At 41.0% G+C, this 26,656-nt stretch overlaps 2 protein-coding genes across 2 annotated transcripts; both read right to left on the minus strand.

Annotated features, from left to right (window-relative positions):
• Positions 1–141: 141 nt before the first annotated feature.
• Positions 142–786, minus strand: LOC137280961 (uncharacterized). The gene is made up of 2 exons (XM_067812136.1): positions 342–786; positions 142–206 (listed from the first exon to the last, which is right to left on the minus strand). Exons 1-2 carry the CDS (start codon positions 784–786, stop codon positions 142–144), a joined length of 510 nt encoding a protein of 169 aa, XP_067668237.1.
• Positions 787–21,149: 20,363 nt separating this feature from the next.
• Positions 21,150–22,103, minus strand: LOC137281623 (uncharacterized). Its single transcript, XM_067812983.1, has 3 exons — positions 22,037–22,103; positions 21,350–21,739; positions 21,150–21,214 (listed from the first exon to the last, which is right to left on the minus strand). Exons 1-3 carry the CDS (start codon positions 22,101–22,103, stop codon positions 21,150–21,152), a joined length of 522 nt encoding a protein of 173 aa, XP_067669084.1.
• Positions 22,104–26,656: the final 4,553 nt, after the last annotated feature.

The raw sequence follows: 26,656 nt of genomic DNA on the forward strand, positions 1-26,656 counted from the left end.
AAGTTGATCAAACCGCTGTATGTTCAGCGAAATAGTCCATCAGGAATTGGTTCAATCACGGTCAAGGTCGTTAGTGGAGGACATGCGCATGGGTCATGAAAGGATTAAGTAGCCTGTCGAGGACCAATGAGAAAACAGCATTTATAGCATGAAGCCAGTCTTCATGCCCCCAAAGATGCTCTTCTTCTTGGCCTTGTCTTGTTTGGCTGAAAGAAAATACGAAAATATGTTAGCCCAGTAAGAAGGTTAATTCTACAACATAAGAACACAATATATTTATATCAGAATATTTACAACAGCTTCAAGTGACGTTTTGTGAATACAATGGAAATGTTTCTTACTTGGAACGGTGTCGGCATTGGAAACTGCAACAGCAGCTGCAGCGTCTTGATCAGTGGGGAGGTCAGTACCAGCTGCGGCTGCCTGGGCCTTCTCCATGGCGAGAGCTGCATCTGCTCTCACCTTCTCCAATGCTGCATAATCATACGCCTTCTCCAATGCCACTGCCTCTAACCTATGGACCTCCAACGTTGCAGGTGACCCAGCATTCTTCGAAGAGTACGCAGACACTCGCTCAGCCTCCAAAGCTGCAAAAATCAGGGCCTCCTTCCAGGCGACGTAACCAGCGTCTGCTGCAGCTGTAGCAGCCGCGGCCTTCTCTACAGCAGCGGCGGCGTATGCCTCGGCGGCTTGCTGATCTGCCACCCGCTTTCCCATCTCTTGTCTCTGATCTGTTGGGGGCAACGACTGCAGGTAACAGGCGATCATGTACACCGATTCTGACATTCTTACCTTTTGCAAATTTTATTAATAATACGAAGAGGATACTTATCAAATTTGGAAATCCACATATATTCTTAATTAAAATAGGATCATAAATATTGAAGATGAAAAGATGAAATATACTCCGAAACGTAGTGTTCCTCAAAATATAGAAATGTACCAGGTATAACTTGATCATTGCTGTGTGTGGACTTATACTACAAACTAAGCACAATCAAACACACACACACACACACACACACACACGCACACACGCACGAACGAATGAAACCAAACAAAAAATACTTCGAAAAATACATAATGCTATGCATGTTTTACAATACTTACCATCGCGGTATTTGAGGTATCTTTGAAATTCATATACGGCTAAAGCCAGTCCATGTAGAAAGATCATCTTGTTTTCGGTGCTGTCAAGAAATAAAACAGAATATGTATATCATCATTTCCAAATTGATACTCTGTATCTATCACCGTCCAGTATCAATATACTTCTGTATGCAATCAGAAAAACCAGCGAAATTTTCAATAAACCTTATATCCTGGATGGAGATTATTCTTTAAGCCTCCCGCATATACAACTTCAATACTTTGGTTCGGTAATATGATACTGACAATGATATCCTATTAGAACACTTCAGTGGCCTTGTGGTTTTGTTCGTCACAGGGTCCGTGTTGAACTCCCTAGTTTAAGCGTAATCTGTACTTGCATATTTGTGAACTTGCGTAAAAGTATTCTACATTATTTGCTCACGGGCATTACACAGTTTTCGATATTTGTCACCTACCTCGTATAGACCAGAAGAGATAGCAGCGTCCGAAACGACGTGGTACAACAGCGGCAGCAACAAAACGTCCGACCAAGGCGGCAATGCGCTGACAATGAAGGCGTAACTATGATGAGGCGTCTATGACGTCATTTCCTTTGAAAGATGTCTTACGTCACATACCGGAGGAACATGAAGTTAGAAACGGAATCGGGATTCGGGATTCGGGATTCGGGATTCGGGATTCGAGATTCGATTCCCGAATCTGAATTATTTGTTCACATTCGGGATTCGAATTCCGAATCTGAATTTTTTGTTCACATTCGGGATTTAAATCCTGAATTTAAATGTATGTATGTATGTATGTATGTATGTATGTATGTATGTATGTATGTATGTATGTATGTATGTATGTATGTATGTATGTATGTATGTATGTATGTATGTATGTATGTATGTATGTATGTATGTATGTATGTATGTATGTATGTATGTACGTATGTATGTATGTATGTATGTATGTATGAATATTTAATTTTGAAATTCGGGATTAAAATCTTACAAACATGAACACCCAGACCTACATTTTTCCATATTTCAGCCTCAACTTTGACTTTTCTTCATATTCGGGTTTAGCCATTCGAATTCCGAATCTGAATTATTATGAACAACAGTGTCAGCATACATTATCTCACCCCTTCTAAGGTACTAGGGGCCGCTAGTAAACCCGGGTTTCGTAAACACATGAACACTCAAACTAACATTTTTCTGTATTTCAGCATCAACTTTGATTTTCTTCATATTGGGGTTTCGGCACTTGAAAGTGATTAGACACTACGAAAATGGATACTGTGGCACCATTCATAAGGAACAATGCATCAGTTGTCTCAACCCACGAGAATGGTGCCACAGTATCCATTTTCGCAGTGTCTAATCACTTTCAAATGTCGAAACCCCAATATGATCCCGAATCCGTTTCTAACTTCATGCTCCTCATACCGGGTCGGATCTGACATGACCTTGAAAATTGTACATAGAGAAAACAAACAAAAGTTAGGTTTTTTATTACAATGGGTTCTTGTTCCATATGAGAGTTGCAAATATCTTCCTGGACGATTCCTTGACTCTCGCTGGGGAACATACATGGTCAGTGGAATGGTTCAGCAGGAATGGGAATCTAGCCTCTCCAACAACCATATGGCTATTGGAAACTCCCAGCTTGGTTTCCAGACCAGAGAATATTGCTTTAAGGGGCCCAAAAATGTCTACATCGTGAGGCTGGAGGATGTGTGCTGTATTGGGAGGCAAACAAAGCAGACACAGCGAATAGCCAATCACCTGGTACCACTTCTTTGTAGTTCCTGTGTGGGAGGGACTTAGCATAAACTACCACTGTCAGTAGATCTCGGCCACTGGTGCAGACTGTGACGGGTGCTGTAATGTGATCTGCAGTGGAAAGTGACAGGTTGTACTCATGCTCCCCCCTGGCTGTAGTCACTCTCTCATGGTTCATCTATCTACCAGAAAAGCTGGACTCTGCCTCTGCGTTTAAGATCTGTGACGGTTTATCAGTAAGACCAAGTATGTTCATTGTTTGATCGAGAAGAGTAAAGTACTGGGCCCCGTTTCACAAAGCTCTCGTAAGTCTAAGATCTCGTACGTTTTCTCGTAACCGTTCTGCCTCATATGCTGTAACACAGGAGCTACGGATGCTACGAGAAAAGTTACGAGATCTTAGGCTTACGAGAGTTTTGTGAAACGGGGCTCTGCTCCATAACTGTTTGATTAGACATCCTTGTCCTGGAATAATCGTGGTAATGAATGATCTGCTAACTGATCTGGTTAATGAAAAGCCCTAGTTAGCCATGTAAATTAGGTAGTTCGTTAAGCGTTTTTTTCTTTTTCACCCGTAAGCATTCTCCGAAGCCCTGGTTTACTGTCTTACTCTGAAAGCAGAGACCATCTATTATATGGTCTCTGCTGAAAGTAATGATCCAAAGTTTTATGTGGCACGCTGAAAATACGGAAAAAATACGTGCATTCTACGCCTCTACATACTTATCTGCGATGGCCAAATTCATTCGATCATATTGCTTCCTTATCTTTTTAAGAGTCAACTACAAGTGGAAAGGACTGAAACTGTTTTGAAAATGTTTCTCATGAACGTAATCCTATTACAATTTGGGAAATATGAAACATATATATGAATGTAATGATATAATAAGATTCATATCTAATTTAGATGAAATAGTACAAGGAGACATGTGAACTTGTTTAATTCCCCATCTTATCAAATCATAAACACATTCATACACAACTTTACTAAACATGGTTTCGTGTAAGTTGAAACAACAAGAAATTTCAATTCAAATCCAAAAGGATTTTAAAGGGAGGTTTTACAAAAGTTACTGAAAGTAGCATTTCAAATTTGCTTACGAGCCTGGCGCTCATATTTATATCTCTGCATGGTGAACAATCCTTCATGTGACCAGTGTGTACTTTGCTGTATGAGTGAACTAAATTGGAAATAAATTGGGTATTGTTCCTCTTCATATGCATTCTACCATACAGATAATTATATACAGTGTTGTGCATTGGATCAGTTGTCTGCTACTATCAGCATAAGTTCCGCGCCCAGATCTACTGCTTGACAAGTGTTAGATGAGCCACTACGTGACAAATGACCCCAATTTTCATGTAAAGGAATGCCCTCCAGAACATTCCATTTGAAACAAGAGGGAAACAGGTTGTCGTCTACATATTGAAAAGTTCAATTTCCTCGTGCGAATCGTGTCGTCATGGTGTCTTGCTGAACGACATTGCTCTACGAGACACGTGTTAACAGTAGCGGTATAGATTTCACGCCACGGTCAGCATGTATTGCACGTGCTTAATCGCCAATCTGTAGGAACCAAGTGTATTCGTCCAGATTACCTGCCCCACCTGCTTGTCACAAACGCGTTCACTGCGCTGGCTCAGCTCATACTTCTCAAGCAGTAAAACTCTGGAATAAAGTCTAACATTCTAAAGTCAAAGGTGAGTTTTTGAACTTTCGCCATTATTTCTACTTTTACCTCGATAATCTACTTCAGTTATGAGAATTAAATATATTTTTTGTTTATCGTCTGTCTTTGAGCACCAGAAGTCGTCTGCCTGCTAGCCATCGCAGCCGACAGCCAATAATACAGCGATTCAGCCGACCTTTTCGCTGGGAGACGAAAAGTAGAAATGCTCAAATGGAGCTGTAATTATCTTTTATGTGAAAATTTATACATACCCAAACAGAAAATAATGCTTTGTAATTAAAAACAAAACTTTAAATGTTGGTGTAACTTTTTCGGATTGTTTTATATGAAAGTGAAACGCCAACCATTTCCATCACGTGACATCCCCCCAACCGCGCAATTAAGACAAAAACAAACTTCTATATGTTGATTTGAATTATTGTTTACTTACCATGGAAATGTTTTAGGATATCCAAGATCTATCTGAAAATGCCGTTCGAAAAAACAACGAAATTGACGTGATCAGATCTGCGCATGCGCCGTAACGACGAAGTGGCGACAACGGGTACGCGACGATAACTGGTCGCTAGCCAGTAGAGTTATCTCCCCGTCCTATAGGTAACCGTCATTACAGATAGTTTGTGCATGCTTCGCTACTCATTCATAAGTGTAAAATACTGTTTTATTGTTCAGCAGGACGCAGGGGCCTCCTAGAGAATGCATCACGGAATTACCGACAGAATATTCCGACCTTGGGCATGTGGACAAGGCGTCCGACTTCGAATCCGAAGGCCCGTTGTTCGAATCCCTACTGCATGTTTCAATGTTATGATCTCTACAAATACCACATCCACTACGTACATCCATCCATTTGCAGACCACACGATAGCACTGGATGAGTCCAGGACGATGTCTTTGAACTGCAGATATTAAAACAGTTCTAGGATAGACGGTTTAAATATTTGTTCTTTTTTTATTTTTGGCACAGGATTTATTCACTTTCATGTAAGAATAATCAATAAAAAACACACTGTTCTGGCAAATTCAACAATGTTGAACTTGGTGTTTTTCGATGTTTAGTGTTACACCATCACGGATTGAAACCAGTTCGGTAGTGGATGAGAAACAAATCAATTCTCTCTAGCACTGTTTCTCTGCGTAGATCAATGGTTATGATGTTGACCACTGCCCGGGCTAGATGTTTTTACAGACCCCGACAAGACAAGAGAATGTACATGTTGCTTTAAGGGGCCCAAAAATGTCTACATCGTGAGGCTGGAGGATGTGTGCTGTATTGGGAGGCAAACAAAGAAATTCTGTTTCATTTCCTTTTGCAATCTCAAACTGGACGTGACAGTCGTGACTGTCCAGAAACGAAACGTACCAGCCTTGCTCTGCTACAGTTGGCCGAGTGAGCAATTTGTAAATAATTCTGTATCCATGCACCCAGACACAGCGAATAGCCAGTCACCTGGTACCACTTCTTTGTAGTTCCTGTGTGGGAGGGACTTAGCATAAACTACCATTGTCAGCAGATCTCGGCCACTGGCGCAGACTGTGACGGTTGCTTTAATGTGATCTGCAGTGGAAAATGACAGTGGTACGCATGCTCCCCCTGGCTGTGGTCACTCTCTCAAGGCTCATCTATTTACCAGAAAAGCTGGACTCTGCGTCTGCGTTAAAGATCAGTGACGGTTTATCAGTAACACCAAGTATGTTCACTGCCAAGTTTGATCGAGAAGAGTAAAGCACTGGACCCCGTTTCACAAAGCTCTCGTAAGCCTAAGATCTCGTACGTTTTCTCGTAACCGTTCTACCTCATATACTGTAACACAGGAGCTACGGCTGCTACGAGAAAAGTTACGAGATCTTAGGCTTACGAGAGTTTTGTGAAACAGGGCTCTGCTCCATAACTGTTTGATTAGACATCCTTGTCCTGGAATAATCGTGGTAATGAATGATCTGCTAACTGATCTGGTTAATGAAAAGCCCTAGTTAGCCATGTAAATTAGGTAGTTCGTTAAGCGTTTTTTTCTTTTTCATCCGTAAGCATTCACCGAAGCCCTGGTTTACTGCCTTACTCTGAAAGTAATGATCCAAAGTTTTATGTGGCACGCTGAAAATACGGGAAAAATACGTGCATTCTACGCCTCTACATACTTATCTGCGATGGCCAAATTCATTCGATCATATTGCTTCCTTATCTTTTTAAGAGTCAACTACAAGTGGAAACGACTGAAACTGTTTTGAAAATGTTTCTCATGAACGTAATCCTATTACAATTTGGGAAATATGAAACATATATATGAATGTAATGATATAATAAGATTCATATCTAATTTAGATGAAATAGTACAAGGAGACATGTGAACTTGTTTAATTCCCCATCTTATCAAATCATAAACACATTCATACACAACTTTACTAAACATGGTTTCGTGTAAGTTGAAACAACAAGAAATTTCAATTCAAATCCAAAAGGATTTTAAAGGGAGGTTTTACAAAAGTTACTGAAAGTAGCATTTCAAATTTGCTTACGAGCCTGGCGCTCATATTTATATCTCTGCATGGTGAACAATCCTTAATGTGACCAGTGTGTACTTTGCTGTATGAGTGAACTAAATTGGAAATAAATTGGGTATTGTTCCTCTTCATATGCATTCTACCATACAGATAATTATATACAGTGTTGTGCATTGGATCAGTTGTCTCCTACTATCAGCAGAAGTTCCGCGCCCAGATCTACTGCTTGACAAGTGTTAGATGAGCCACTACGTGACAAATGACCCCAATTTTCATATAAAAGAATGCCCTCCAGAACATTCCATTTGAAACAAGAGGGAAACAGGTTGTCGTCTACATATTGAAAAGTTCAATTTCCTCGTGCGAATTGTGTCGTCATGGTGTCTTGCTGAACGACATTGCTCTACGAGACACGTGTTAACAGTAGCGGTATAGATTTCACGCCACGGTCAGCATGTATTGCACGTGCTTAATCGCCAATCTGTAGGAACCAAGTGTATTCGTCCAGATTACCTGCCCCACCTGCTTGTCACAAACGCGTTCACTGCGCTGGCTCAGCTCATACTTCTCAAGCAGTAAAACTCTGGAATAAAGTCTAACATTCTAAAGTCAAAGGTGAGTTTTTGAACTTTCGCCATTATTTCTACTTTTACCTCGATAATCTACTTCAGTTATGAGAATTAAATATATTTTTTGTTTATCGTCTGTCTTTGAGTACCAGAAGTCGTCTGCCTGCTAGCCATCGCAGCCGACAGCCAATAATACAGCGATTCAGCCGACCTTTTCGCTGGGAGACGAAAAGTAGAAATGCTCAAATGGAGCTGTAATTATCTTTTATGTGAAAATTTATACATACCCAAACAGAAAATAATGCTTTGTAATTAAAAACAAAACTTTAAATGTTGGTGTAACTTTTTCGGATTGTTTTATATGAAAGTGAAACGCCAACCATTTCCATCACGTGACATCCCCCCAACCGCGCAATTAAGACAAAAACAAACTTCTATATGTTGATTTGAATTATTGTTTACTTACCATGGAAATGTTTTAGGATATCCAAGATCTATCTGAAAATGCCGTTCGAAAAAACAACGAAATTGACGTGATCAGATCTGCGCATGCGCCGTAACGACGAAACGACGAAATGGCGACAACGGGTACGCGACGATAACTGGTCGCTAGCCAGTAGAGTTATCTCCCCGTCCTATAGGTAACCGTCATTACAGATAGTTTGTGCATGCTTCGCTACTCATTCATAAGTGTAAAATACTGTTTTATTGTTCAGCAGGACGCAGGGGCCTCCTAGAGAATGCATCACGGAATTACCGACAGAATATTCCGACCTTGGGCATGTGGACAAGGCGTCCGACTTCGAATCCGAAGGCCCGTTGTTCGAATCCCTACTGCATGTTTCAATGTTATGATCTCTACAAATACCACATCCACTACGTACATCCATCCATTTGCAGACCACACGATAGCACTGGATGAGTCCAGGACGATGTCTTTGAACTGCAGATATTAAAACAGTTCTAGGATAGACGGTTTAAATATTTGTTCTTTTTTTATTTTTGGCACAGGATTTATTCACTTTCATGTAAGAATAATCAATAAAAAACACACTGTTCTGGCAAATTCAACAATGTTGAACTTGGTGTTTTTCGATGTTTAGTGTTACACCATCACGGATTGAAACCAGTTCGGTAGTGGATGAGAAACAAATCAATTCTCTCTAGCACTGTTTCTCTGCGTAGATCAATGGTTATGATGTTGACCACTGCCCGGGCTAGATGTTTTTACAGACCCCGACAAGACAAGAGAATGTACATGTTGCTTTAAGGGGCCCAAAAATGTCTACATCGTGAGGCTGGAGGATGTGTGCTGTATTGGGAGGCAAACAAAGAAATTCTGTTTCATTTCCTTTTGCAATCTCAAACTGGACGTGACAGTCGTGACTGTCCAGAAACGAAAGGTACCAGCCTTGCTCTGCTACAGTTGGCCGAGTGAGCAATTTGTAAATAATTCTGTATCCATGCACCCAGACACAGCGAATAGCCAGTCACCTGGTACCACTTCTTTGTAGTTCCTGTGTGGGAGGGACTTAGCATAAACTACCATTGTCAGCAGATCTCGGCCACTGGCGCAGACTGTGACGGTTGCTTTAATGTGATCTGCAGTGGAAAATGACAGTGGTACGCATGCTCCCCCTGGCTGTGGTCACTCTCTCAAGGCTCATCTATTTACCAGAAAAGCTGGACTCTGCGTCTGCGTTAAAGATCAGTGACGGTTTATCAGTAACACCAAGTATGTTCACTGCCAAGTTTGATCGAGAAGAGTAAAGCACTGGACCCCGTTTCACAAAGCTCTCGTAAGCCTAAGATCTCGTACGTTTTCTCGTAGCCATTGTACCTCCTATACTGTAACACAGGAGCTACGGCTGCTACGAGAAAAGTTACGAGATCTTAGGCTTACGAGAGTTTTGTGAAACGGGGCTCTGCTCCATAACTGTTTGATTAGACATCCTTGTCCTGGAATAATCGTGGTAATGAATGATCTGCTAACTGATCTGGTTAATGAAAAGCCCTAGTTAGCCATGTAAATTAGGTAGTTCGTTAAGCGTTTTTTTCTTTTTCATCCGTAAGCATTCACCGAAGCCCTGGTTTACTGCCTTACTCTGAAAGTAATGATCCAAAGTTTTATGTGGCACGCTGAAAATACGGGAAAAATACGTGCATTCTACGCCTCTACATACTTATCTGCGATGGCCAAATTCATTCGATCATATTGCTTCCTTATCTTTTTAAGAGTCAACTACAAGTGGAAACGACTGAAACTGTTTTGAAAATGTTTCTCATGAACGTAATCCTATTACAATTTGGGAAATATGAAACATATATATGAATGTAATGATATAATAAGATTCATATCTAATTTAGATGAAATAGTACAAGGAGACATGTGAACTTGTTTAATTCCCCATCTTATCAAATCATAAACACATTCATACACAACTTTACTAAACATGGTTTCGTGTAAGTTGAAACAACAAGAAATTTCAATTCAAATCCAAAAGGATTTTAAAGGGAGGTTTTACAAAAGTTACTGAAAGTAGCATTTCAAATTTGCTTACGAGCCTGGCGCTCATATTTATATCTCTGCATGGTGAACAATCCTTAATGTGACCAGTGTGTACTTTGCTGTATGAGTGAACTAAATTGGAAATAAATTGGGTATTGTTCCTCTTCATATGCATTCTACCATACAGATAATTATATACAGTGTTGTGCATTGGATCAGTTGTCTCCTACTATCAGCAGAAGTTCCGCGCCCAGATCTACTGCTTGACAAGTGTTAGATGAGCCACTACGTGACAAATGACCCCAATTTTCATATAAAAGAATGCCCTCCAGAACATTCCATTTGAAACAAGAGGGAAACAGGTTGTCGTCTACATATTGAAAAGTTCAATTTCCTCGTGCGAATCGTGTCGTCATGGTGTCTTGCTGAACGACATTGCTCTACGAGACACGTGTTAACAGTAGCGGTATAGATTTCACGCCACGGTCAGCATGTATTGCACGTGCTTAATCGCCAATCTGTAGGAACCAAGTGTATTCGTCCAGATTACCTGCCCCACCTGCTTGTCACAAACGCGTTCACTGCGCTGGCTCAGCTCATACTTCTCAAGCAGTAAAACTCTGGAATAAAGTCTAACATTCTAAAGTCAAAGGTGAGTTTTTGAACTTTCGCCATTATTTCTACTTTTACCTCGATAATCTACTTCAGTTATGAGAATTAAATATATTTTTTGTTTATCGTCTGTCTTTGAGTACCAGAAGTCGTCTGCCTGCTAGCCATCGCAGCCGACAGCCAATAATACAGCGATTCAGCCGACCTTTTCGCTGGGAGACGAAAAGTAGAAATGCTCAAATGGAGCTGTAATTATCTTTTATGTGAAAATTTATACATACCCAAACAGAAAATAATGCTTTGTAATTAAAAACAAAACTTTAAATGTTGGTGTAACTTTTTCGGATTGTTTTATATGAAAGTGAAACGCCAACCATTTCCATCACGTGACATCCCCCCAACCGCGCAATTAAGACAAAAACAAACTTCTATATGTTGATTTGAATTATTGTTTACTTACCATGGAAATGTTTTAGGATATCCAAGATCTATCTGAAAATGCCGTTCGAAAAAACAACGAAATTGACGTGATCAGATCTGCGCATGCGCCGTAACGACGAAGTGGCGATAACGGGTACGCGACGATAACTGGTCGCTAGCCAGTAGAGTTATCTCCCCGTCCTATAGGTAACCGTCATTACAGATAGTTTGTGCATGCTTCGCTACTCATTCATAAGTGTAAAATACTGTTTTATTGTTCAGCAGGACGCAGGGGCCTCCTAGAGAATGCATCACGGAATTACCGACAGAATATTCCGACCTTGGGCATGTGGACAAGGCGTCCGACTTCGAATCCGAAGGCCCGTTGTTCGAATCCCTACTGCATGTTTCAATGTTATGATCTCTACAAATACCACATCCACTACGTACATCCATCCATTTGCAGACCACACGATAGCACTGGATGAGTCCAGGACGATGTCTTTGAACTGCAGATATTAAAACAGTTCTAGGATAGACGGTTTAAATATTTGTTCTTTTTTTATTTTTGGCACAGGATTTATTCACTTTCATGTAAGAATAATCAATAAAAAACACACTGTTCTGGCAAATTCAACAATGTTGAACTTGGTGTTTTTCGATGTTTAGTGTTACACCATCACGGATTGAAACCAGTTCGGTAGTGGATGAGAAACAAATCAATTCTCTCTAGCACTGTTTCTCTGCGTAGATCAATGGTTATGATGTTGACCACTGCCCGGGCTAGATGTTTTTACAGACCCCGACAAGACAAGAGAATGTACATGTTGCTTTAAGGGGCCCAAAAATGTCTACATCGTGAGGCTGGAGGATGTGTGCTGTATTGGGAGGCAAACAAAGAAATTCTGTTTCATTTCCTTTTGCAATCTCAAACTGGACGTGACAGTCGTGACTGTCCAGAAACGAAACGTACCAGCCTTGCTCTGCTACAGTTGGCCGAGTGAGCAATTTGTAAATAATTCTGTATCCATGCACCCAGACACAGCGAATAGCCAGTCACCTGGTACCACTTCTTTGTAGTTCCTGTGTGGGAGGGACTTAGCATAAACTACCATTGTCAGCAGATCTCGGCCACTGGCGCAGACTGTGACGGTTGCTTTAATGTGATCTGCAGTGGAAAATGACAGTGGTACGCATGCTCCCCCTGGCTGTGGTCACTCTCTCAAGGCTCATCTATTTACCAGAAAAGCTGGACTCTGCGTCTGCGTTAAAGATCAGTGACGGTTTATCAGTAACACCAAGTATGTTCACTGCCAAGTTTGATCGAGAAGAGTAAAGCACTGGACCCCGTTTCACAAAGCTCTCGTAAGCCTAAGATCTCGTACGTTTTCTCGTAGCCATTGTACCTCCTATACTGTAACACAGGAGCTACGGCTGCTACGAGAAAAGTTACGAGATCTTAGGCTTACGAGAGTTTTGTGAAACAGGGCTCTGCTCCATAACTGTTTGATTAGACATCCTTGTCCTGGAATAATCGTGGTAATGAATGATCTGCTAACTGATCTGGTTAATGAAAAGCCCTAGTTAGCCATGTAAATTAGGTAGTTCGTTAAGCGTTTTTTTCTTTTTCATCCGTAAGCATTCACCGAAGCCCTGGTTTACTGCCTTACTCTGAAAGTAATGATCCAAAGTTTTATGTGGCACGCTGAAAATACGGGAAAAATACGTGCATTCTACGCCTCTACATACTTATCTGCGATGGCCAAATTCATTCGATCATATTGCTTCCTTATCTTTTTAAGAGTCAACTACAAGTGGAAACGACTGAAACTGTTTTGAAAATGTTTCTCATGAACGTAATCCTATTACAATTTGGGAAATATGAAACATATATATGAATGTAATGATATAATAAGATTCATATCTAATTTAGATGAAATAGTACAAGGAGACACGTGAACTTGTTTAATTCCCCATCTTATCAAATCATAAACACATTCATACACAACTTTACTAAACATGGTTTCGTGTAAGTTGAAACTAACAAGAAATTTCAATTCAAATCCAAAAGGATTTTAAAGGGAGGTTTTACAAAAGTTACTGAAAGTAGCATTTCAAATTTGCTTACGAGCCTGGCGCTCATATTTATATCTCTGCATGGTGAACAATCCTTAATGTGACCAGTGTGTACTTTGCTGTATGAGTGAACTAAATTGGAAATAAATTGGGTATTGTTCCTCTTCATATGCATTCTACCATACAGATAATTATATACAGTGTTGTGCATTGGATCAGTTGTCTCCTACTATCAGCAGAAGTTCCGCGCCCAGATCTACTGCTTGACAAGTGTTAGATGAGCCACTACGTGACAAATGACCCCAATTTTCATATAAAAGAATGCCCTCCAGAACATTCCATTTGAAACAAGAGGGAAACAGGTTGTCGTCTACATATTGAAAAGTTCAATTTCCTCGTGCGAATCGTGTCGTCATGGTGTCTTGCTGAACGACATTGCTCTACGAGACACGTGTTAACAGTAGCGGTATAGATTTCACGCCACGGTCAGCATGTATTGCACGTGCTTAATCGCCAATCTGTAGGAACCAAGTGTATTCGTCCAGATTACCTGCCCCACCTGCTTGTCACAAACGCGTTCACTGCGCTGGCTCAGCTCATACTTCTCAAGCAGTAAAACTCTGGAATAAAGTCTAACATTCTAAAGTCAAAGGTGAGTTTTTGAACTTTCGCCATTATTTCTACTTTTACCTCGATAATCTACTTCAGTTATGAGAATTAAATATATTTTTTGTTTATCGTCTGTCTTTGAGTACCAGAAGTCGTCTGCCTGCTAGCCATCGCAGCCGACAGCCAATAATACAGCGATTCAGCCGACCTTTTCGCTGGGAGACGAAAAAAGTAGAAATGCTCAAATGGAGCTGTAATTATCTTTTATGTGAAAATTTATACATACCCAAACAGAAAATAATGCTTTGTAATTAAAAACAAAACTTTAAATGTTGGTGTAACTTTTTCGGATTGTTTTATATGAAAGTGAAACGCCAACCATTTCCATCACGTGACATCCCCCCAACCGCGCAATTAAGACAAAAACAAACTTCTATATGTTGATTTGAATTATTGTTTACTTACCATGGAAATGTTTTAGGATATCCAAGATCTATCTGAAAATGCCGTTCGAAAAAACAACGAAATTGACGTGATCAGATCTGCGCATGCGCCGTAACGACGAAGTGGCGATAACGGGTACGCGACGATAACTGGTCGCTAGCCAGTAGAGTTATCTCCCCGTCCTATAGGTAACCGTCATTACAGATAGTTTGTGCATGCTTCGCTACTCATTCATAAGTGTAAAATACTGTTTTATTGTTCAGCAGGACGCAGGGGCCTCCTAGAGAATGCATCACGGAATTACCGACAGAATATTCCGACCTTGGGCATGTGGACAAGGCGTCCGACTTCGAATCCGAAGGCCCGTTGTTCGAATCCCTACTGCATGTTTCAATGTTATGATCTCTACAAATACCACATCCACTACGTACATCCATCCATTTGCAGACCACACGATAGCACTGGATGAGTCCAGGACGATGTCTTTGAACTGCAGATATTAAAACAGTTCTAGGATAGACGGTTTAAATATTTGTTCTTTTTTTATTTTTGGCACAGGATTTATTCACTTTCATGTAAGAATAATCAATAAAAAACACACTGTTCTGGCAAATTCAACAATGTTGAACTTGGTGTTTTTCGATGTTTAGTGTTACACCATCACGGATTGAAACCAGTTCGGTAGTGGATGAGAAACAAATCAATTCTCTCTAGCACTGTTTCTCTGCGTAGATCAATGGTTATGATGTTGACCACTGCCCGGGCTAGATGTTTTTACAGACCCCGACAAGACAAGAGAATGTACATGTTGCTTTAAGGGGCCCAAAAATGTCTACATCGTGAGGCTGGAGGATGTGTGCTGTATTGGGAGGCAAACAAAGAAATTCTGTTTCATTTCCTTTTGCAATCTCAAACTGGACGTGACAGTCGTGACTGTCCAGAAACGAAACGTACCAGCCTTGCTCTGCTACAGTTGGCCGAGTGAGCAATTTGTAAATAATTCTGTATCCATGCACCCAGACACAGCGAATAGCCAGTCACCTGGTACCACTTCTTTGTAGTTCCTGTGTGGGAGAGACTTAGCATAAACTACCATTGTCAGCAGACCTCGGCCACTGGCGCAGACTGTGACGGTTGCTTTAATGTGATCTGCAGTGGAAAATGACAGTGGTACGCATGCTCCCCCTGGCTGTGGTCACTCTCTCAAGGCTCATCTATTTACCAGAAAAGCTGGACTCTGCGTCTGCGTTAAAGATCAGTGACGGTTTATCAGTAACACCAAGTATGTTCACTGCCAAGTTTGATCGAGAAGAGTAAAGCACTGGACCCCGTTTCACAAAGCTCTCGTAAGCCTAAGATCTCGTACGTTTTCTCGTAGCCATTGTACCTCCTATACTGTAACACAGGAGCTACGGCTGCTACGAGAAAAGTTACGAGATCTTAGGCTTACGAGAGTTTTGTGAAACGGGGCTCTGCTCCATAACTGTTTGATTAGACATCCTTGTCCTGGAATAATCGTGGTAATGAATGATCTGCTAACTGATCTGGTTAATGAAAAGCCCTAGTTAGCCATGTAAATTAGGTAGTTCGTTAAGCGTTTTTTTCTTTTTCATCCGTAAGCATTCACCGAAGCCCTGGTTTACTGCCTTACTCTGAAAGTAATGATCCAAAGTTTTATGTGGCACGCTGAAAATACGGGAAAAATACGTGCATTCTACGCCTCTACATACTTATCTGCGATGGCCAAATTCATTCGATCATATTGCTTCCTTATCTTTTTAAGAGTCAACTACAAGTGGAAACGACTGAAACTGTTTTGAAAATGTTTCTCATGAACGTAATCCTATTACAATTTGGGAAATATGAAACATATATATGAATGTAATGATATAATAAGATTCATATCTAATTTAGATGAAATAGTACAAGGAGACATGTGAACTTGTTTAATTCCCCATCTTATCAAATCATAAACACATTCATACACAACTTTACTAAACATGGTTTCGTGTAAGTTGAAACAACAAGAAATTTCAATTCAAATCCAAAAGGATTTTAAAGGGAGGTTTTACAAAAGTTACTGAAAGTAGCATTTCAAATTTGCTTACGAGCCTGGCGCTCATATTTATATCTCTGCATGGTGAACAATCCTTAATGTGACCAGTGTGTACTTTGCTGTATGAGTGAACTAAATTGGAAATAAATTGGGTATTGTTCCTCTTCATATGCATTCTACCATACAGATAATTATATACAGTGTTGTGCATTGGATCAGTTGTCTGCTACTATCAGCATAAGTTCCGCGCCCAGATCTACTGCTTGACAAGTGTTAGATGAGCCACTACGTGACAAATGACCCCAATTTTCATATAAAAGAATGCCCTCCAGAACATTCCATTTGAAACAAGAGGGAAACAGGTTGTCGTCTACATATTGAAAAGTTCAATTTCCTCGTGCGAATCGTGTCGTCATGGTGTCTTGCTGAACGACATTGCTCTACGAGACACGTGTTAACAGTAGCGGTATAGATTTCACGCCACGGTCAGCATGTATTGCACGTGCTTAATCGCCAATCTGTAGGAACCAAGTGTATTCGTCCAGATTACCTGCCCCACCTGCTTGTCACAAACGCGTTCACTGCGCTGGCTCAGCTCATACTTCTCAAGCAGTAAAACTCTGGAATAAAGTCTAACATTCTAAAGTCAAAGGTGAGTTTTTGAACTTTCGCCATTATTTCTACTTTTACCTCGATAATCTACTTCAGTTATGAGAATTAAATATATTTTTTGTTTATCGTCTGTCTTTGAGTACCAGAAGTCGTCTGCCTGCTAGCCATCGCAGCCGACAGCCAATAATACAGCGATTCAGCCGACCTTTTCGCTGGGAGACGAAAAGTAGAAATGCTCAAATGGAGCTGTAATTATCTTTTATGTGAAAATTTATACATACCCAAACAGAAAATAATGCTTTGTAATTAAAAACAAAACTTTAAATGTTGGTGTAACTTTTTCGGATTGTTTTATATGAAAGTGAAACGCCAACCATTTCCATCACGTGACATCCCCCCAACCGCGCAATTAAGACAAAAACAAACTTCTATATGTTGATTTGAATTATTGTTTACTTACCATGGAAATGTTTTAGGATATCCAAGATCTATCTGAAAATGCCGTTCGAAAAAACAACGAAATTGACGTGATCAGATCTGCGCATGCGCCGTAACGACGAAGTGGCGATAACGGGTACGCGACGATAACTGGTCGCTAGCCAGTAGAGTTATCTCCCCGTCCTATAGGTAACCGTCATTACAGATAGTTTGTGCATGCTTCGCTACTCATTCATAAGTGTAAAATACTGTTTTATTGTTCAGCAGGACGCAGGGGCCTCCTAGAGAATGCATCACGGAATTACCGACAGAATATTCCGACCTTGGGCATGTGGACAAGGCGTCCGACTTCGAATCCGAAGGCCCGTTGTTCGAATCCCTACTGCATGTTTCAATGTTATGATCTCTACAAATACCACATCCACTACGTACATCCATCCATTTGCAGACCACACGATAGCACTGGATGAGTCCAGGACGATGTCTTTGAACTGCAGATATTAAAACATGTTCTAGGATAGACGGTTTAAATATTTGTTCTTTTTTTATTTTTGGCACAGGATTTATTCACTTTCATGTAAGAATAATCAATAAAAAACACACTGTTCTGGCAAATTCAACAATGTTGAACTTGGTGTTTTTCGATGTTTGGTGTTACACCATCACGGATTGAAACCAGTTCGGTAGTGGATGAGAAACAAATCAATTCTCTCTAGCACTGTTTCTCTGCGTAGATCAATGGTTATGATGTTGACCACTGCCCGGGCTAGATGTTTTTACAGACCCCGACATTAAAACTACTCATTTCGACATTTAATTACCTTAAATCGACCTTTTTGACAGCAGTGCACGATTCTGTCCCGCGAGCGAAATTTCAACCAATCAGAGGTGCGCGCCTCTGGGACGAGTAATCAGCAAACTGACGAACTTAATTGTTACACATTTTACAACTACCTGAAAAGCCTTTCTAAGGAGGCGACTTAATTTTTGGCCCGGCATTGAAGAACTACCCGTTTTTTAACACCAAAAATGGTGTTTAGCTCAAGACTCACCATATGTCTTCCATTTGTAATGGGTAAAGGAGTGCAAAATATGTCGGTTTATTCTTTCTTTAAACAACAAAAACAACAGCTAGAGCTGCGTTTATCTATTCATATTCCCAGTTCATTTTGATAGCTGTTTACAATTTGTTAACACGTGTATTTCACATGCACTAGGCTGTTGTGTTTGGGCGTTTGTATTAATCATGGTGAGTGTTTTTGGCTGTTTTGACAATGTTTCATTTCACTCAAACTCGCAGGGTGGGGCGTATTGCGTTTGTTGATGCCTTGAACGGTATTTCCCAATTATTGCCGTCTCGTGTCGGCACTCGAATCTATCGGTGTATACGGAAGTTGAGTTGGGTTTTACATCACGTCAGCATTATTCCAGCCAGTTTGTATTCATTACCGGATGGGTGCATGGCCCAAAAGAGTTTGGCTTTCATTTCACCACCATTTAAAAACATAAGATATCATAGCATCGAATGCGAAAGCCTGTAGATCTTGAAACATCGAAGTAAACAGGCTACACTGAACTTTCAAAGTCGCAGCCGAGTTGTAAGACATAATTTGGCCTGATTCTTACTACAAATCTCAAGCTCTCGACCAATCAAATCAGTTAGATATGGGTCCACCATGCCCGTCATACCATGTCTGAACTTGCCCATCCTTTATGTTCTGTCACCTGGTATTGATATAGTCTGTATTTTGAATGGTACACGATACTCGTGATTGGGCGAACAACCAGAAACAGAACACTCCAAACAGGTAGACAATTACACACATTTATTTCACAGATGTTATCTAACGGAATGAAAACAATTCAACATAGTGATCACAATAGAGGCTGATGGGTAAGTAAAACGACATTGGCAATATCATCGTCCTAGCCGCTATTTAAACAGGCGTTGCTAACAAAACAAATTAAAAGAAATCTGTGATGTGTGGTGTTAGGGCTGGTGGATAGGAAACGACTGGGAGAGTGGGTTGAGCTGGTGACAGCCAGGAAGGGTTACAGGTTCGAACTCTGGTGGTACAAGTTCTGTCTAACGCAAGAGAGGTGACACTAGGGTATTTGGGACACAACACTAGAGATGTGACACTGGGGTATTTGGAACACAACACTAGTTATGTGACACTGGGGTATTTGGAACACAACACTAGAGATGTGACACTGGGGTATTTGGGACACAACACTAGAGATGTGACACAGGGGTATTTGGAATACAATACTAGAGAGATGTGACACTGGGGTATTTGGGACACGACACTAGCTATGTGACACTGGGGTATTTGGGACACAACACTAGCAATGTGACACTGGGGTATTTGGGACACAACACTAGCTATGTGACACTGGGGTATCTGGAACACAACACTAGAGAGGTGGCACTGATTGTCTTTGGAACGCAACACTAGAGATGTGACACTGATGTCTTTGGGACACAGCACTAGAGAGGTGACACTGGGGTATTTGGGACACAACACTAGAGAGCTCACACTGATTGTCTTTGGAACACAATACTAGAGAGGTGACGGTAGAGATGTAACACTGGGGTATTTGGGACACAACACTAGAGAGGTGACACTGGGGTATTTAGGACACAACACTAGAGATGTGACACTGATGTCTTTGGAACGCAATACTAGAGAGGTGACACTGATGTCTTTGGAACAGAATACTAGAGAGGTGATACAGTGGTATTTGGGACACCACACTAAAAATCGCAAAGGTATCTTTAGAACACAACACTTAAAGGTCACACTGGTGTCTAGATCAATATGTTAGAGAGGTGACACTGGGGTATTTGGGACCCTCACTAGAGAGCTTACTCTGGGGTATTTGAGACACAACACTAGAAAGGAGACACTGGGTTGTTTGATACACAACACAAAAGAGGTGACACGGGTCCCTTTTAAATACACTGCTGGGGAACATTTACTAATATCACCCGCTATGACACCAAGTCGAACCCCTCTCAATCACGTTAACCTCACACACCACCCCTTGAACATCTCCCCAAACACCTCTTGAACACCTCACACCAACACGTGTTAAACACCTCACCCAACACCCCCTCAACACCTCAACCTACACCTCTTGAAAATCTCACCCAACACCTCTTAAACATCTCACCCAACACCGCACCCAACGTCTCTCCAACTCCACTCTTGAAAATCTCAACACCCGATCGCTATGACCTCACGGACAATCATCAGCCAGTCTGCCAAACTGAGCCACCATCCACCGTATTTATCTGTTTGCCAATAGTGTCGAAACACAACGTTAGGGTAGCTTGGACTTAAGCAGCATAAAGTCCGACCTTGGCGGTCAACAACACATCGACATCGTGAAACAACACACCCGCACTCTCCCGTCACAATATGTCACAGTGCTTGTTGCTTTTGCATATGTCATCACTTAGAACCATCTCACAGCCCTGAAATTGGTACATGCTCATTGAAACAATAATTACACATACGCAAATATTCAAATTCAGTAGTAAACTCTTCACCCATCAGCCCCTAATTTTACACGCTTGTGAAGAAGTTGATCAAACCGCTGTATGTTCAGCGAAATAGTCCATCAGGAATTGGTTCAATCACGGTCAAGGTCGTTAGTGGAGGACATGCGCATGGGTCATGAAAGGATTAAGTAGCCTGTCGAGGACCAATGAGAAAACAGCATTTATAGCATGAAGCCAGTCTTCATGCCCCCAAAGATGCCCTTCTTCTTGGCCTTGTCTTGTTTGGCTGAAAGAAAATACGAAAATATGTTAGCCCAGTAAGAAGGTTAATTCTACAACATAAGAACACAATATATTTATATCAGAATATTTACAACAGCTTCAAGTGACGTTTTGTGAATACAATGGAAATGTTTCTTACTTGGAACGGTGTCGGCATTGGAAACTGCAACAGCAGCTGCAGCGTCTTGATCAGTGGGGAGGTCAGTACCAGCTGCGGCTGCCTGGGCCTTCTCCATGGCGAGAGCTGCATCTGCTCTCACCTTCTCCAATGCTGCATAATCATACGCCTTCTCCAATGCCACTGCCTCTAACCTATGGACCTCCAACGTTGCAGGTGACCCAGCATTCTTCGAAGAGTACGCAGACACTCGCTCAGCCTCTAAAGCTGCAAAAATCAGGGCCTCCTTCCAGGCGACGTAACCAGCGTCTGCTGCAGCTGTAGCAGCCTCGGCCTTCTCTACAGCAGCGGTGGCGTACGCCTCGGCGGCTTGCTGATCTGCAGCCCGCTTTCCCATCTCTTGTCTCTGATCTGTTGGGGGCAACGACTGCAGGTAACAGGCGATCATGTACACCGATTCTTACATTGTTACCTTTTGCAAATTTTATTAATAATACGAAGAGGATATTTATCAAATTTGGAAATCCACATATATTCTTAATTAAAATAGGATCATAAATATTGAGGATGAAAAGATGAAATATACTCCGAAACGTAGTGTTCCTCAAAATATAGAAATTTACCAGGTATAACTTGATCATTGCTGTGTGTGGACTTATACTACAAACTAAGCACAATCAAACACACACACACACACGCATGACGTACCATCGCGGTATTTGAGGTATCTTTGAAATTCATATACGGCTAAAGCCAGTCCATGTAGAAAGATCATCTTGTTTTCCGTGCTGTCAAGAAATAAAGCAGAATATGTATATCATCATTTCCAAACTGATACTCTGTATCTATCACCGGCCAGTTTCTGTATGCAATCAGATAAATCAGCGAAGTTTTCAATAAACCGTATATCCTGGATGAAGATTATTCTTTAAGCCTCCCGCATATACAACTTAAATACCTTGGTTCGGTAAGATGATACTGACAATGATATCCTACTAGAACACTTCAGTGGCTTTGCGGCTTTGTACGTCACATGGTCCGTGTTCAACTCCCTATTTTAAGCGTAATCTGTACTTGTATATTTGTGAACGTAAAAGTAATCTAAATTGTTTGCTCACGGGCATTACACAGTTTTCAATACTTGTCACCTACCTCGTATAGACCAGAAGAGATAGCAGCGTCTGAAACGACGTATATCAACAGTGACAACAACAAAACGTCCGACCAAGGCGGCAATGCGCTGACAATGAAGGCGTAACTATGAGGAGACGTCTATGACGTCACTTCCCTTGAAAGAGGTTTTACGTCATACTGGGTCGGATCTGGCATGACGTTGAAAACTGTACATAGAGGAAACAAACAAAAGTTGCGTTTTCGCGCGATCACCTTTTTATCAAGGGGTACACAAGACTGGAAATGGGGGACAGCCTTGGCATCTTATAAAGTGTTTTATTACAATGGGTTCTTGTTCAAGATGCGAGCTGCAAATATTCAAAGGTTAGCAGTGGTCGTCATCGTTCAAAATGTTCTGTAGGAAGTTCATGAGTAAGTGAGTTAAGATTTTAAGTCGCATCGGCAATATATCAGCCATATCCTGACTAAATCAGATAGTAGATTTATGGTGAGTGATTGACTTAAAATTAAAATCACATCGGCATTATTTCAGTCATATCGTGACTCAAATTTATAAATGAATAAATCAAAATTATATAATATATTTACCTGTCTGCAAAGGACAATAAAATAGTTAAAATGTCACAGTGACATTAATCTGAAACTATAGTATGAAAATCTAATGTAACCATCTTGATATACAATATAAAAAACTGGCAATAGATTGCCAACATACAGATCTACAGTAACTGAAAGTAAATAACATAAATCTGTCAGTAAAGGACAGTAAAGCAACTAGATTATCACGGATAAAAATTTGAAACTAGTAATTCAATCTAAATATATAACTATAACTAAGAATACAATATAGAACCAGGCTATATAGGGCTAATCCTCACGTTCGTCACGCTGAAATCCAGGATCGACTCTAGTTACGGGTACAGTGTGGGGTACAAATCTGTTAGTGTATTGCTGGAATAATTACTTAAAAACGGCGTAAAACTAAACTCATTTACACTGCCTTGGTGGTGGCAAATATGGAAAATCTTCTGCAAAGTTGACGCCAAGTTCATATGGAAGACGTTAGGAGTTTACCCTTTCACTTGGAAACTGAGAGCGTTGTAGCCAGTTTTGTCCACGACCCACTTCCACAAAGCAATCTCGGCGCAAAGATTGTCGTAACTTCCATACTCAGATCTATCTATCTATCTATCTATCTATCTATCTATCTATCTATCTATCTATCTATCTATCTATCTATCTATCTATCTATCTATCTATCTATCTATCTATCTATCCTAGCTGCCGTATAGACCTTCAGTAAACCATGCTTGCCACAAAAGGCGACAAAGTTAATCACTGAAATCCACATTTCATTATTTACAGACCGCCGCAGTATAGCTGGAATGTTGCTTAGTGCGGCGTAAAATAAGCTCACTCACTATATTTGGTTTTAAGTGCAGCTTGGAAACTACTGTTCACAATGCAAGTAAACGGTAACAGAATACTGTACATCCTTAATAGGAAGACCCAGAACGTATTTTACACCTTACACATGTCCATCTCCTTGTTATATGAACCCGTACCAGTGAAACATCAGTGGGTGAGTTCACATCCCAGCGGTGAGGTTGTCTAGTTGGAATATTGCGTTCAACACTATTCCAACCAATGTATACACTATTTGATGCGTTCATATATCGTGAGGGGCGGTGGGGTAGCTTTGTGATTGAAGCGTTCGCTCATCACGCCGAAGACCCGTGAGGGTCCAGGATAGAATTGACCTTCAGCAACCCACGCTTGCCATAAAAGGCGAATATGCTTGTCGTAAGAGGCGACTAACGGGATCAGGTGGTCAGGTTCGCTGACTTGGTCGACACATGTCATCGGTTCCCAATTGCGCAGACTGATGCTCATGCTGTTGATCACTGGGTTGTTTGGTCCGGACTCGATTAATTACACACCGCCGCCATGTAGCTGGAATATTGCTGAGTGTGGCATAAAACTGAACTCACTCATTCGTCACGCCGAAGACCTGAAGACCCGATTCCCCTTGTGGGCACGTTGTGTGAAGTCAATTTCTAGTGTCCTTTCTGGGTGATATTGCTGGCTGGAATGTTGCTGCACTACAAGTTCAGTGCCTTCAGCCTGGATCTCTTCCTCCATTATGAAGCTGACATCACCATCTGACGACCACCTCATGTTCCACTGTGGGCAGCGTGCTAGCCTAGTGGTGAAAGCCTTCACTCATCATGTCATTCGGTGTAAGTAAACTCAGCCTCCAATGTCACTTGTTACACTCCACCACTGAGTTTAACAACAAGTAGAAGGTCGCGTCAGGTAACCTTTGAGCGACTGTGACCGTCCAATCGATAGCGAGACGGTTAAATATATTTAACCAATCAGACAACGGCTACTACTTTGGGGTCGGAGGGACTAACACAATATTCAGTTCACTGACACAGATATCTCCACAAACAAAAATCCTCATATAACACAATTAATTGACCTGCAGTATATACGCTTTGGGGTTCCTGTTGACATGGTTACCACTAGCTAATATTTCCGCAAGATGACATCTTTGAATATTGCCAAAAACACTATTTCCGCACCGTTCACATGGTTTTAACGTGCATCATGTATGAGGGAATCACTTCGCGTCACGTGATTCAAAATGGCGCCGAATGAGATGTTTGATGGCTTGCAAATATTTATTTTTGAATATTTTGATAACGAAACTAATGCGCACATGTAGGTATAAGTTCAAAGAAGCCATTCACATAAGTTTTTCGTGCGCAATAGTCGTAACGAGTGCGCGAAAGTGCGACAAAGGATTTCTACCATTGCGGCCTATGGAGGTGCGGCATAGCGTTCATGTAGTGAACGCTATGTATCGTAGCTATCCACGGCTCCGCCAGATAGATTTATTACCTACCTTGGCTGGCTTTTTATTCAACTTTTTATTCAATCAGGCGTCTACGCTGGGAAGTTGAGCGAACCAATCACAACTCGCTTTCGCTTTTCAAATTATCTAACCGATTAAAGTTTGCAAAGCAAACCATGGAGAGGTTCTCTGAAAGAGGTAGAAGGAGGTTTGCACATACACATGTATTTTTTGTTAAAGTTTCGGACCTAAAAATATGCCTGTGTGATTTCCCCAAATTCTGAGCCGCACTGCGAGCAAACTTTCTCGACCGCTACCTTTCTTGACACTGGCAAGCTCGGTTAGAATGTGAAGCCAGCAAAGAAAGAAAGAAAGAAAGAAAGAAAGAAAGAAAGAGAGAGAGAGAGAGAGAGAGAGAGAGAGAGAGAGAGAGAGAGAGAGAGAGTTTGGATTAACACTGGTTTGAAAACTGCTTCAGTGATATCCGTGTGTGAGGGAGTCATTTTGAAGTCAAATTCACATCCACAATGCTGTTACCCTTGAAGATCTCAGTTAGAATTGAATACCTGTAACCTATGCTTGTTGTACGAGGTTACTAACGGGATCGGGTGGTCAGGCTATATGACTTGGTTGAAGCATGTCAAGGTACTTCATTTGCGAAGACTTATCCTCATGCTGTTGCTCACTTGATTGTCTGGTCCAGACTCTGTTATTTACAGACGCTGCCTAATAGCAGGAATATTGCTGAATGCGGTGTTAAAATGAAAACCAACCAAAATGTAACTGCCATTAATCGTTTTATTAAATGAGGGTGCAAAATTTTGAGAAATGTCAATTTCTCTTTACTTAACCCCCTGGATGCCGAGTTTTATTTTTCAGGCACACATTTTCGTAAGGTTTGAAAAGTGAACGTTGTGCGAGATTTGCGCTCGCGTGCTACTGGATCTGCGTTCGGCTACAAAATTGCACAGAAATGTAGAATATTTAATTTCCTATCCGTTGGTATAAATATAACTGCGGTTACCTCAGGGGTTTGAGAAATTGACACTGCTAAAGTTGTCCAAAACTTTTGTGTGTGTTGAAAAACAGTAAATTTCTCCGTTTTTTATCGTGCACCAATAAAAGCACTTTGCTACGATTTTTTGTTAATTTGGCATCTTTACGGAAAGTGTGAGCGAAGAAAATACAGCTTGATATCTGAACGACATAGGTGTATATGAAATGGATGCATGCACTAACGCATAACGTCATACTCACAAAATCAAAAATGACCTGCAATAAATGTCAAAATCGATTTTCTTCTATGACGTCAAACGTCGACAGAGAGGTCATGC

The sequence above is a fragment of the Haliotis asinina genome, chromosome 4 (genome assembly GCF_037392515.1).
Source record: "Haliotis asinina isolate JCU_RB_2024 chromosome 4, JCU_Hal_asi_v2, whole genome shotgun sequence".
NCBI lineage: Eukaryota > Metazoa > Mollusca > Gastropoda > Lepetellida > Haliotidae > Haliotis > Haliotis asinina.

Excerpts from the sequence above, each read along its gene's own strand:
- LOC137280961 (XM_067812136.1), bottom strand. The coding sequence starts at position 786 with ATGTCAGAATCGGTGTACATGATCGCCTGTTACCTGCAGTCGTTGCCC. Across the intron at positions 207-341 it reads CAATGCCGACACCGTTCCAA|CCAAACAAGACAAGGCCAAG; the intron begins GTAAGAAACATT and ends ATTTTCTTTCAG.
- LOC137281623 (XM_067812983.1), bottom strand. The coding sequence starts at position 22,103 with ATGATCTTTCTACATGGACTGGCTTTAGCCGTATATGAATTTCAAAGA. Across the intron at positions 21,740-22,036 it reads ATACCTCAAATACCGCGATG|ATCAGAGACAAGAGATGGGA; the intron begins GTACGTCATGCG and ends TGCCCCCAACAG. Across the intron at positions 21,215-21,349 it reads CAATGCCGACACCGTTCCAA|CCAAACAAGACAAGGCCAAG; the intron begins GTAAGAAACATT and ends ATTTTCTTTCAG.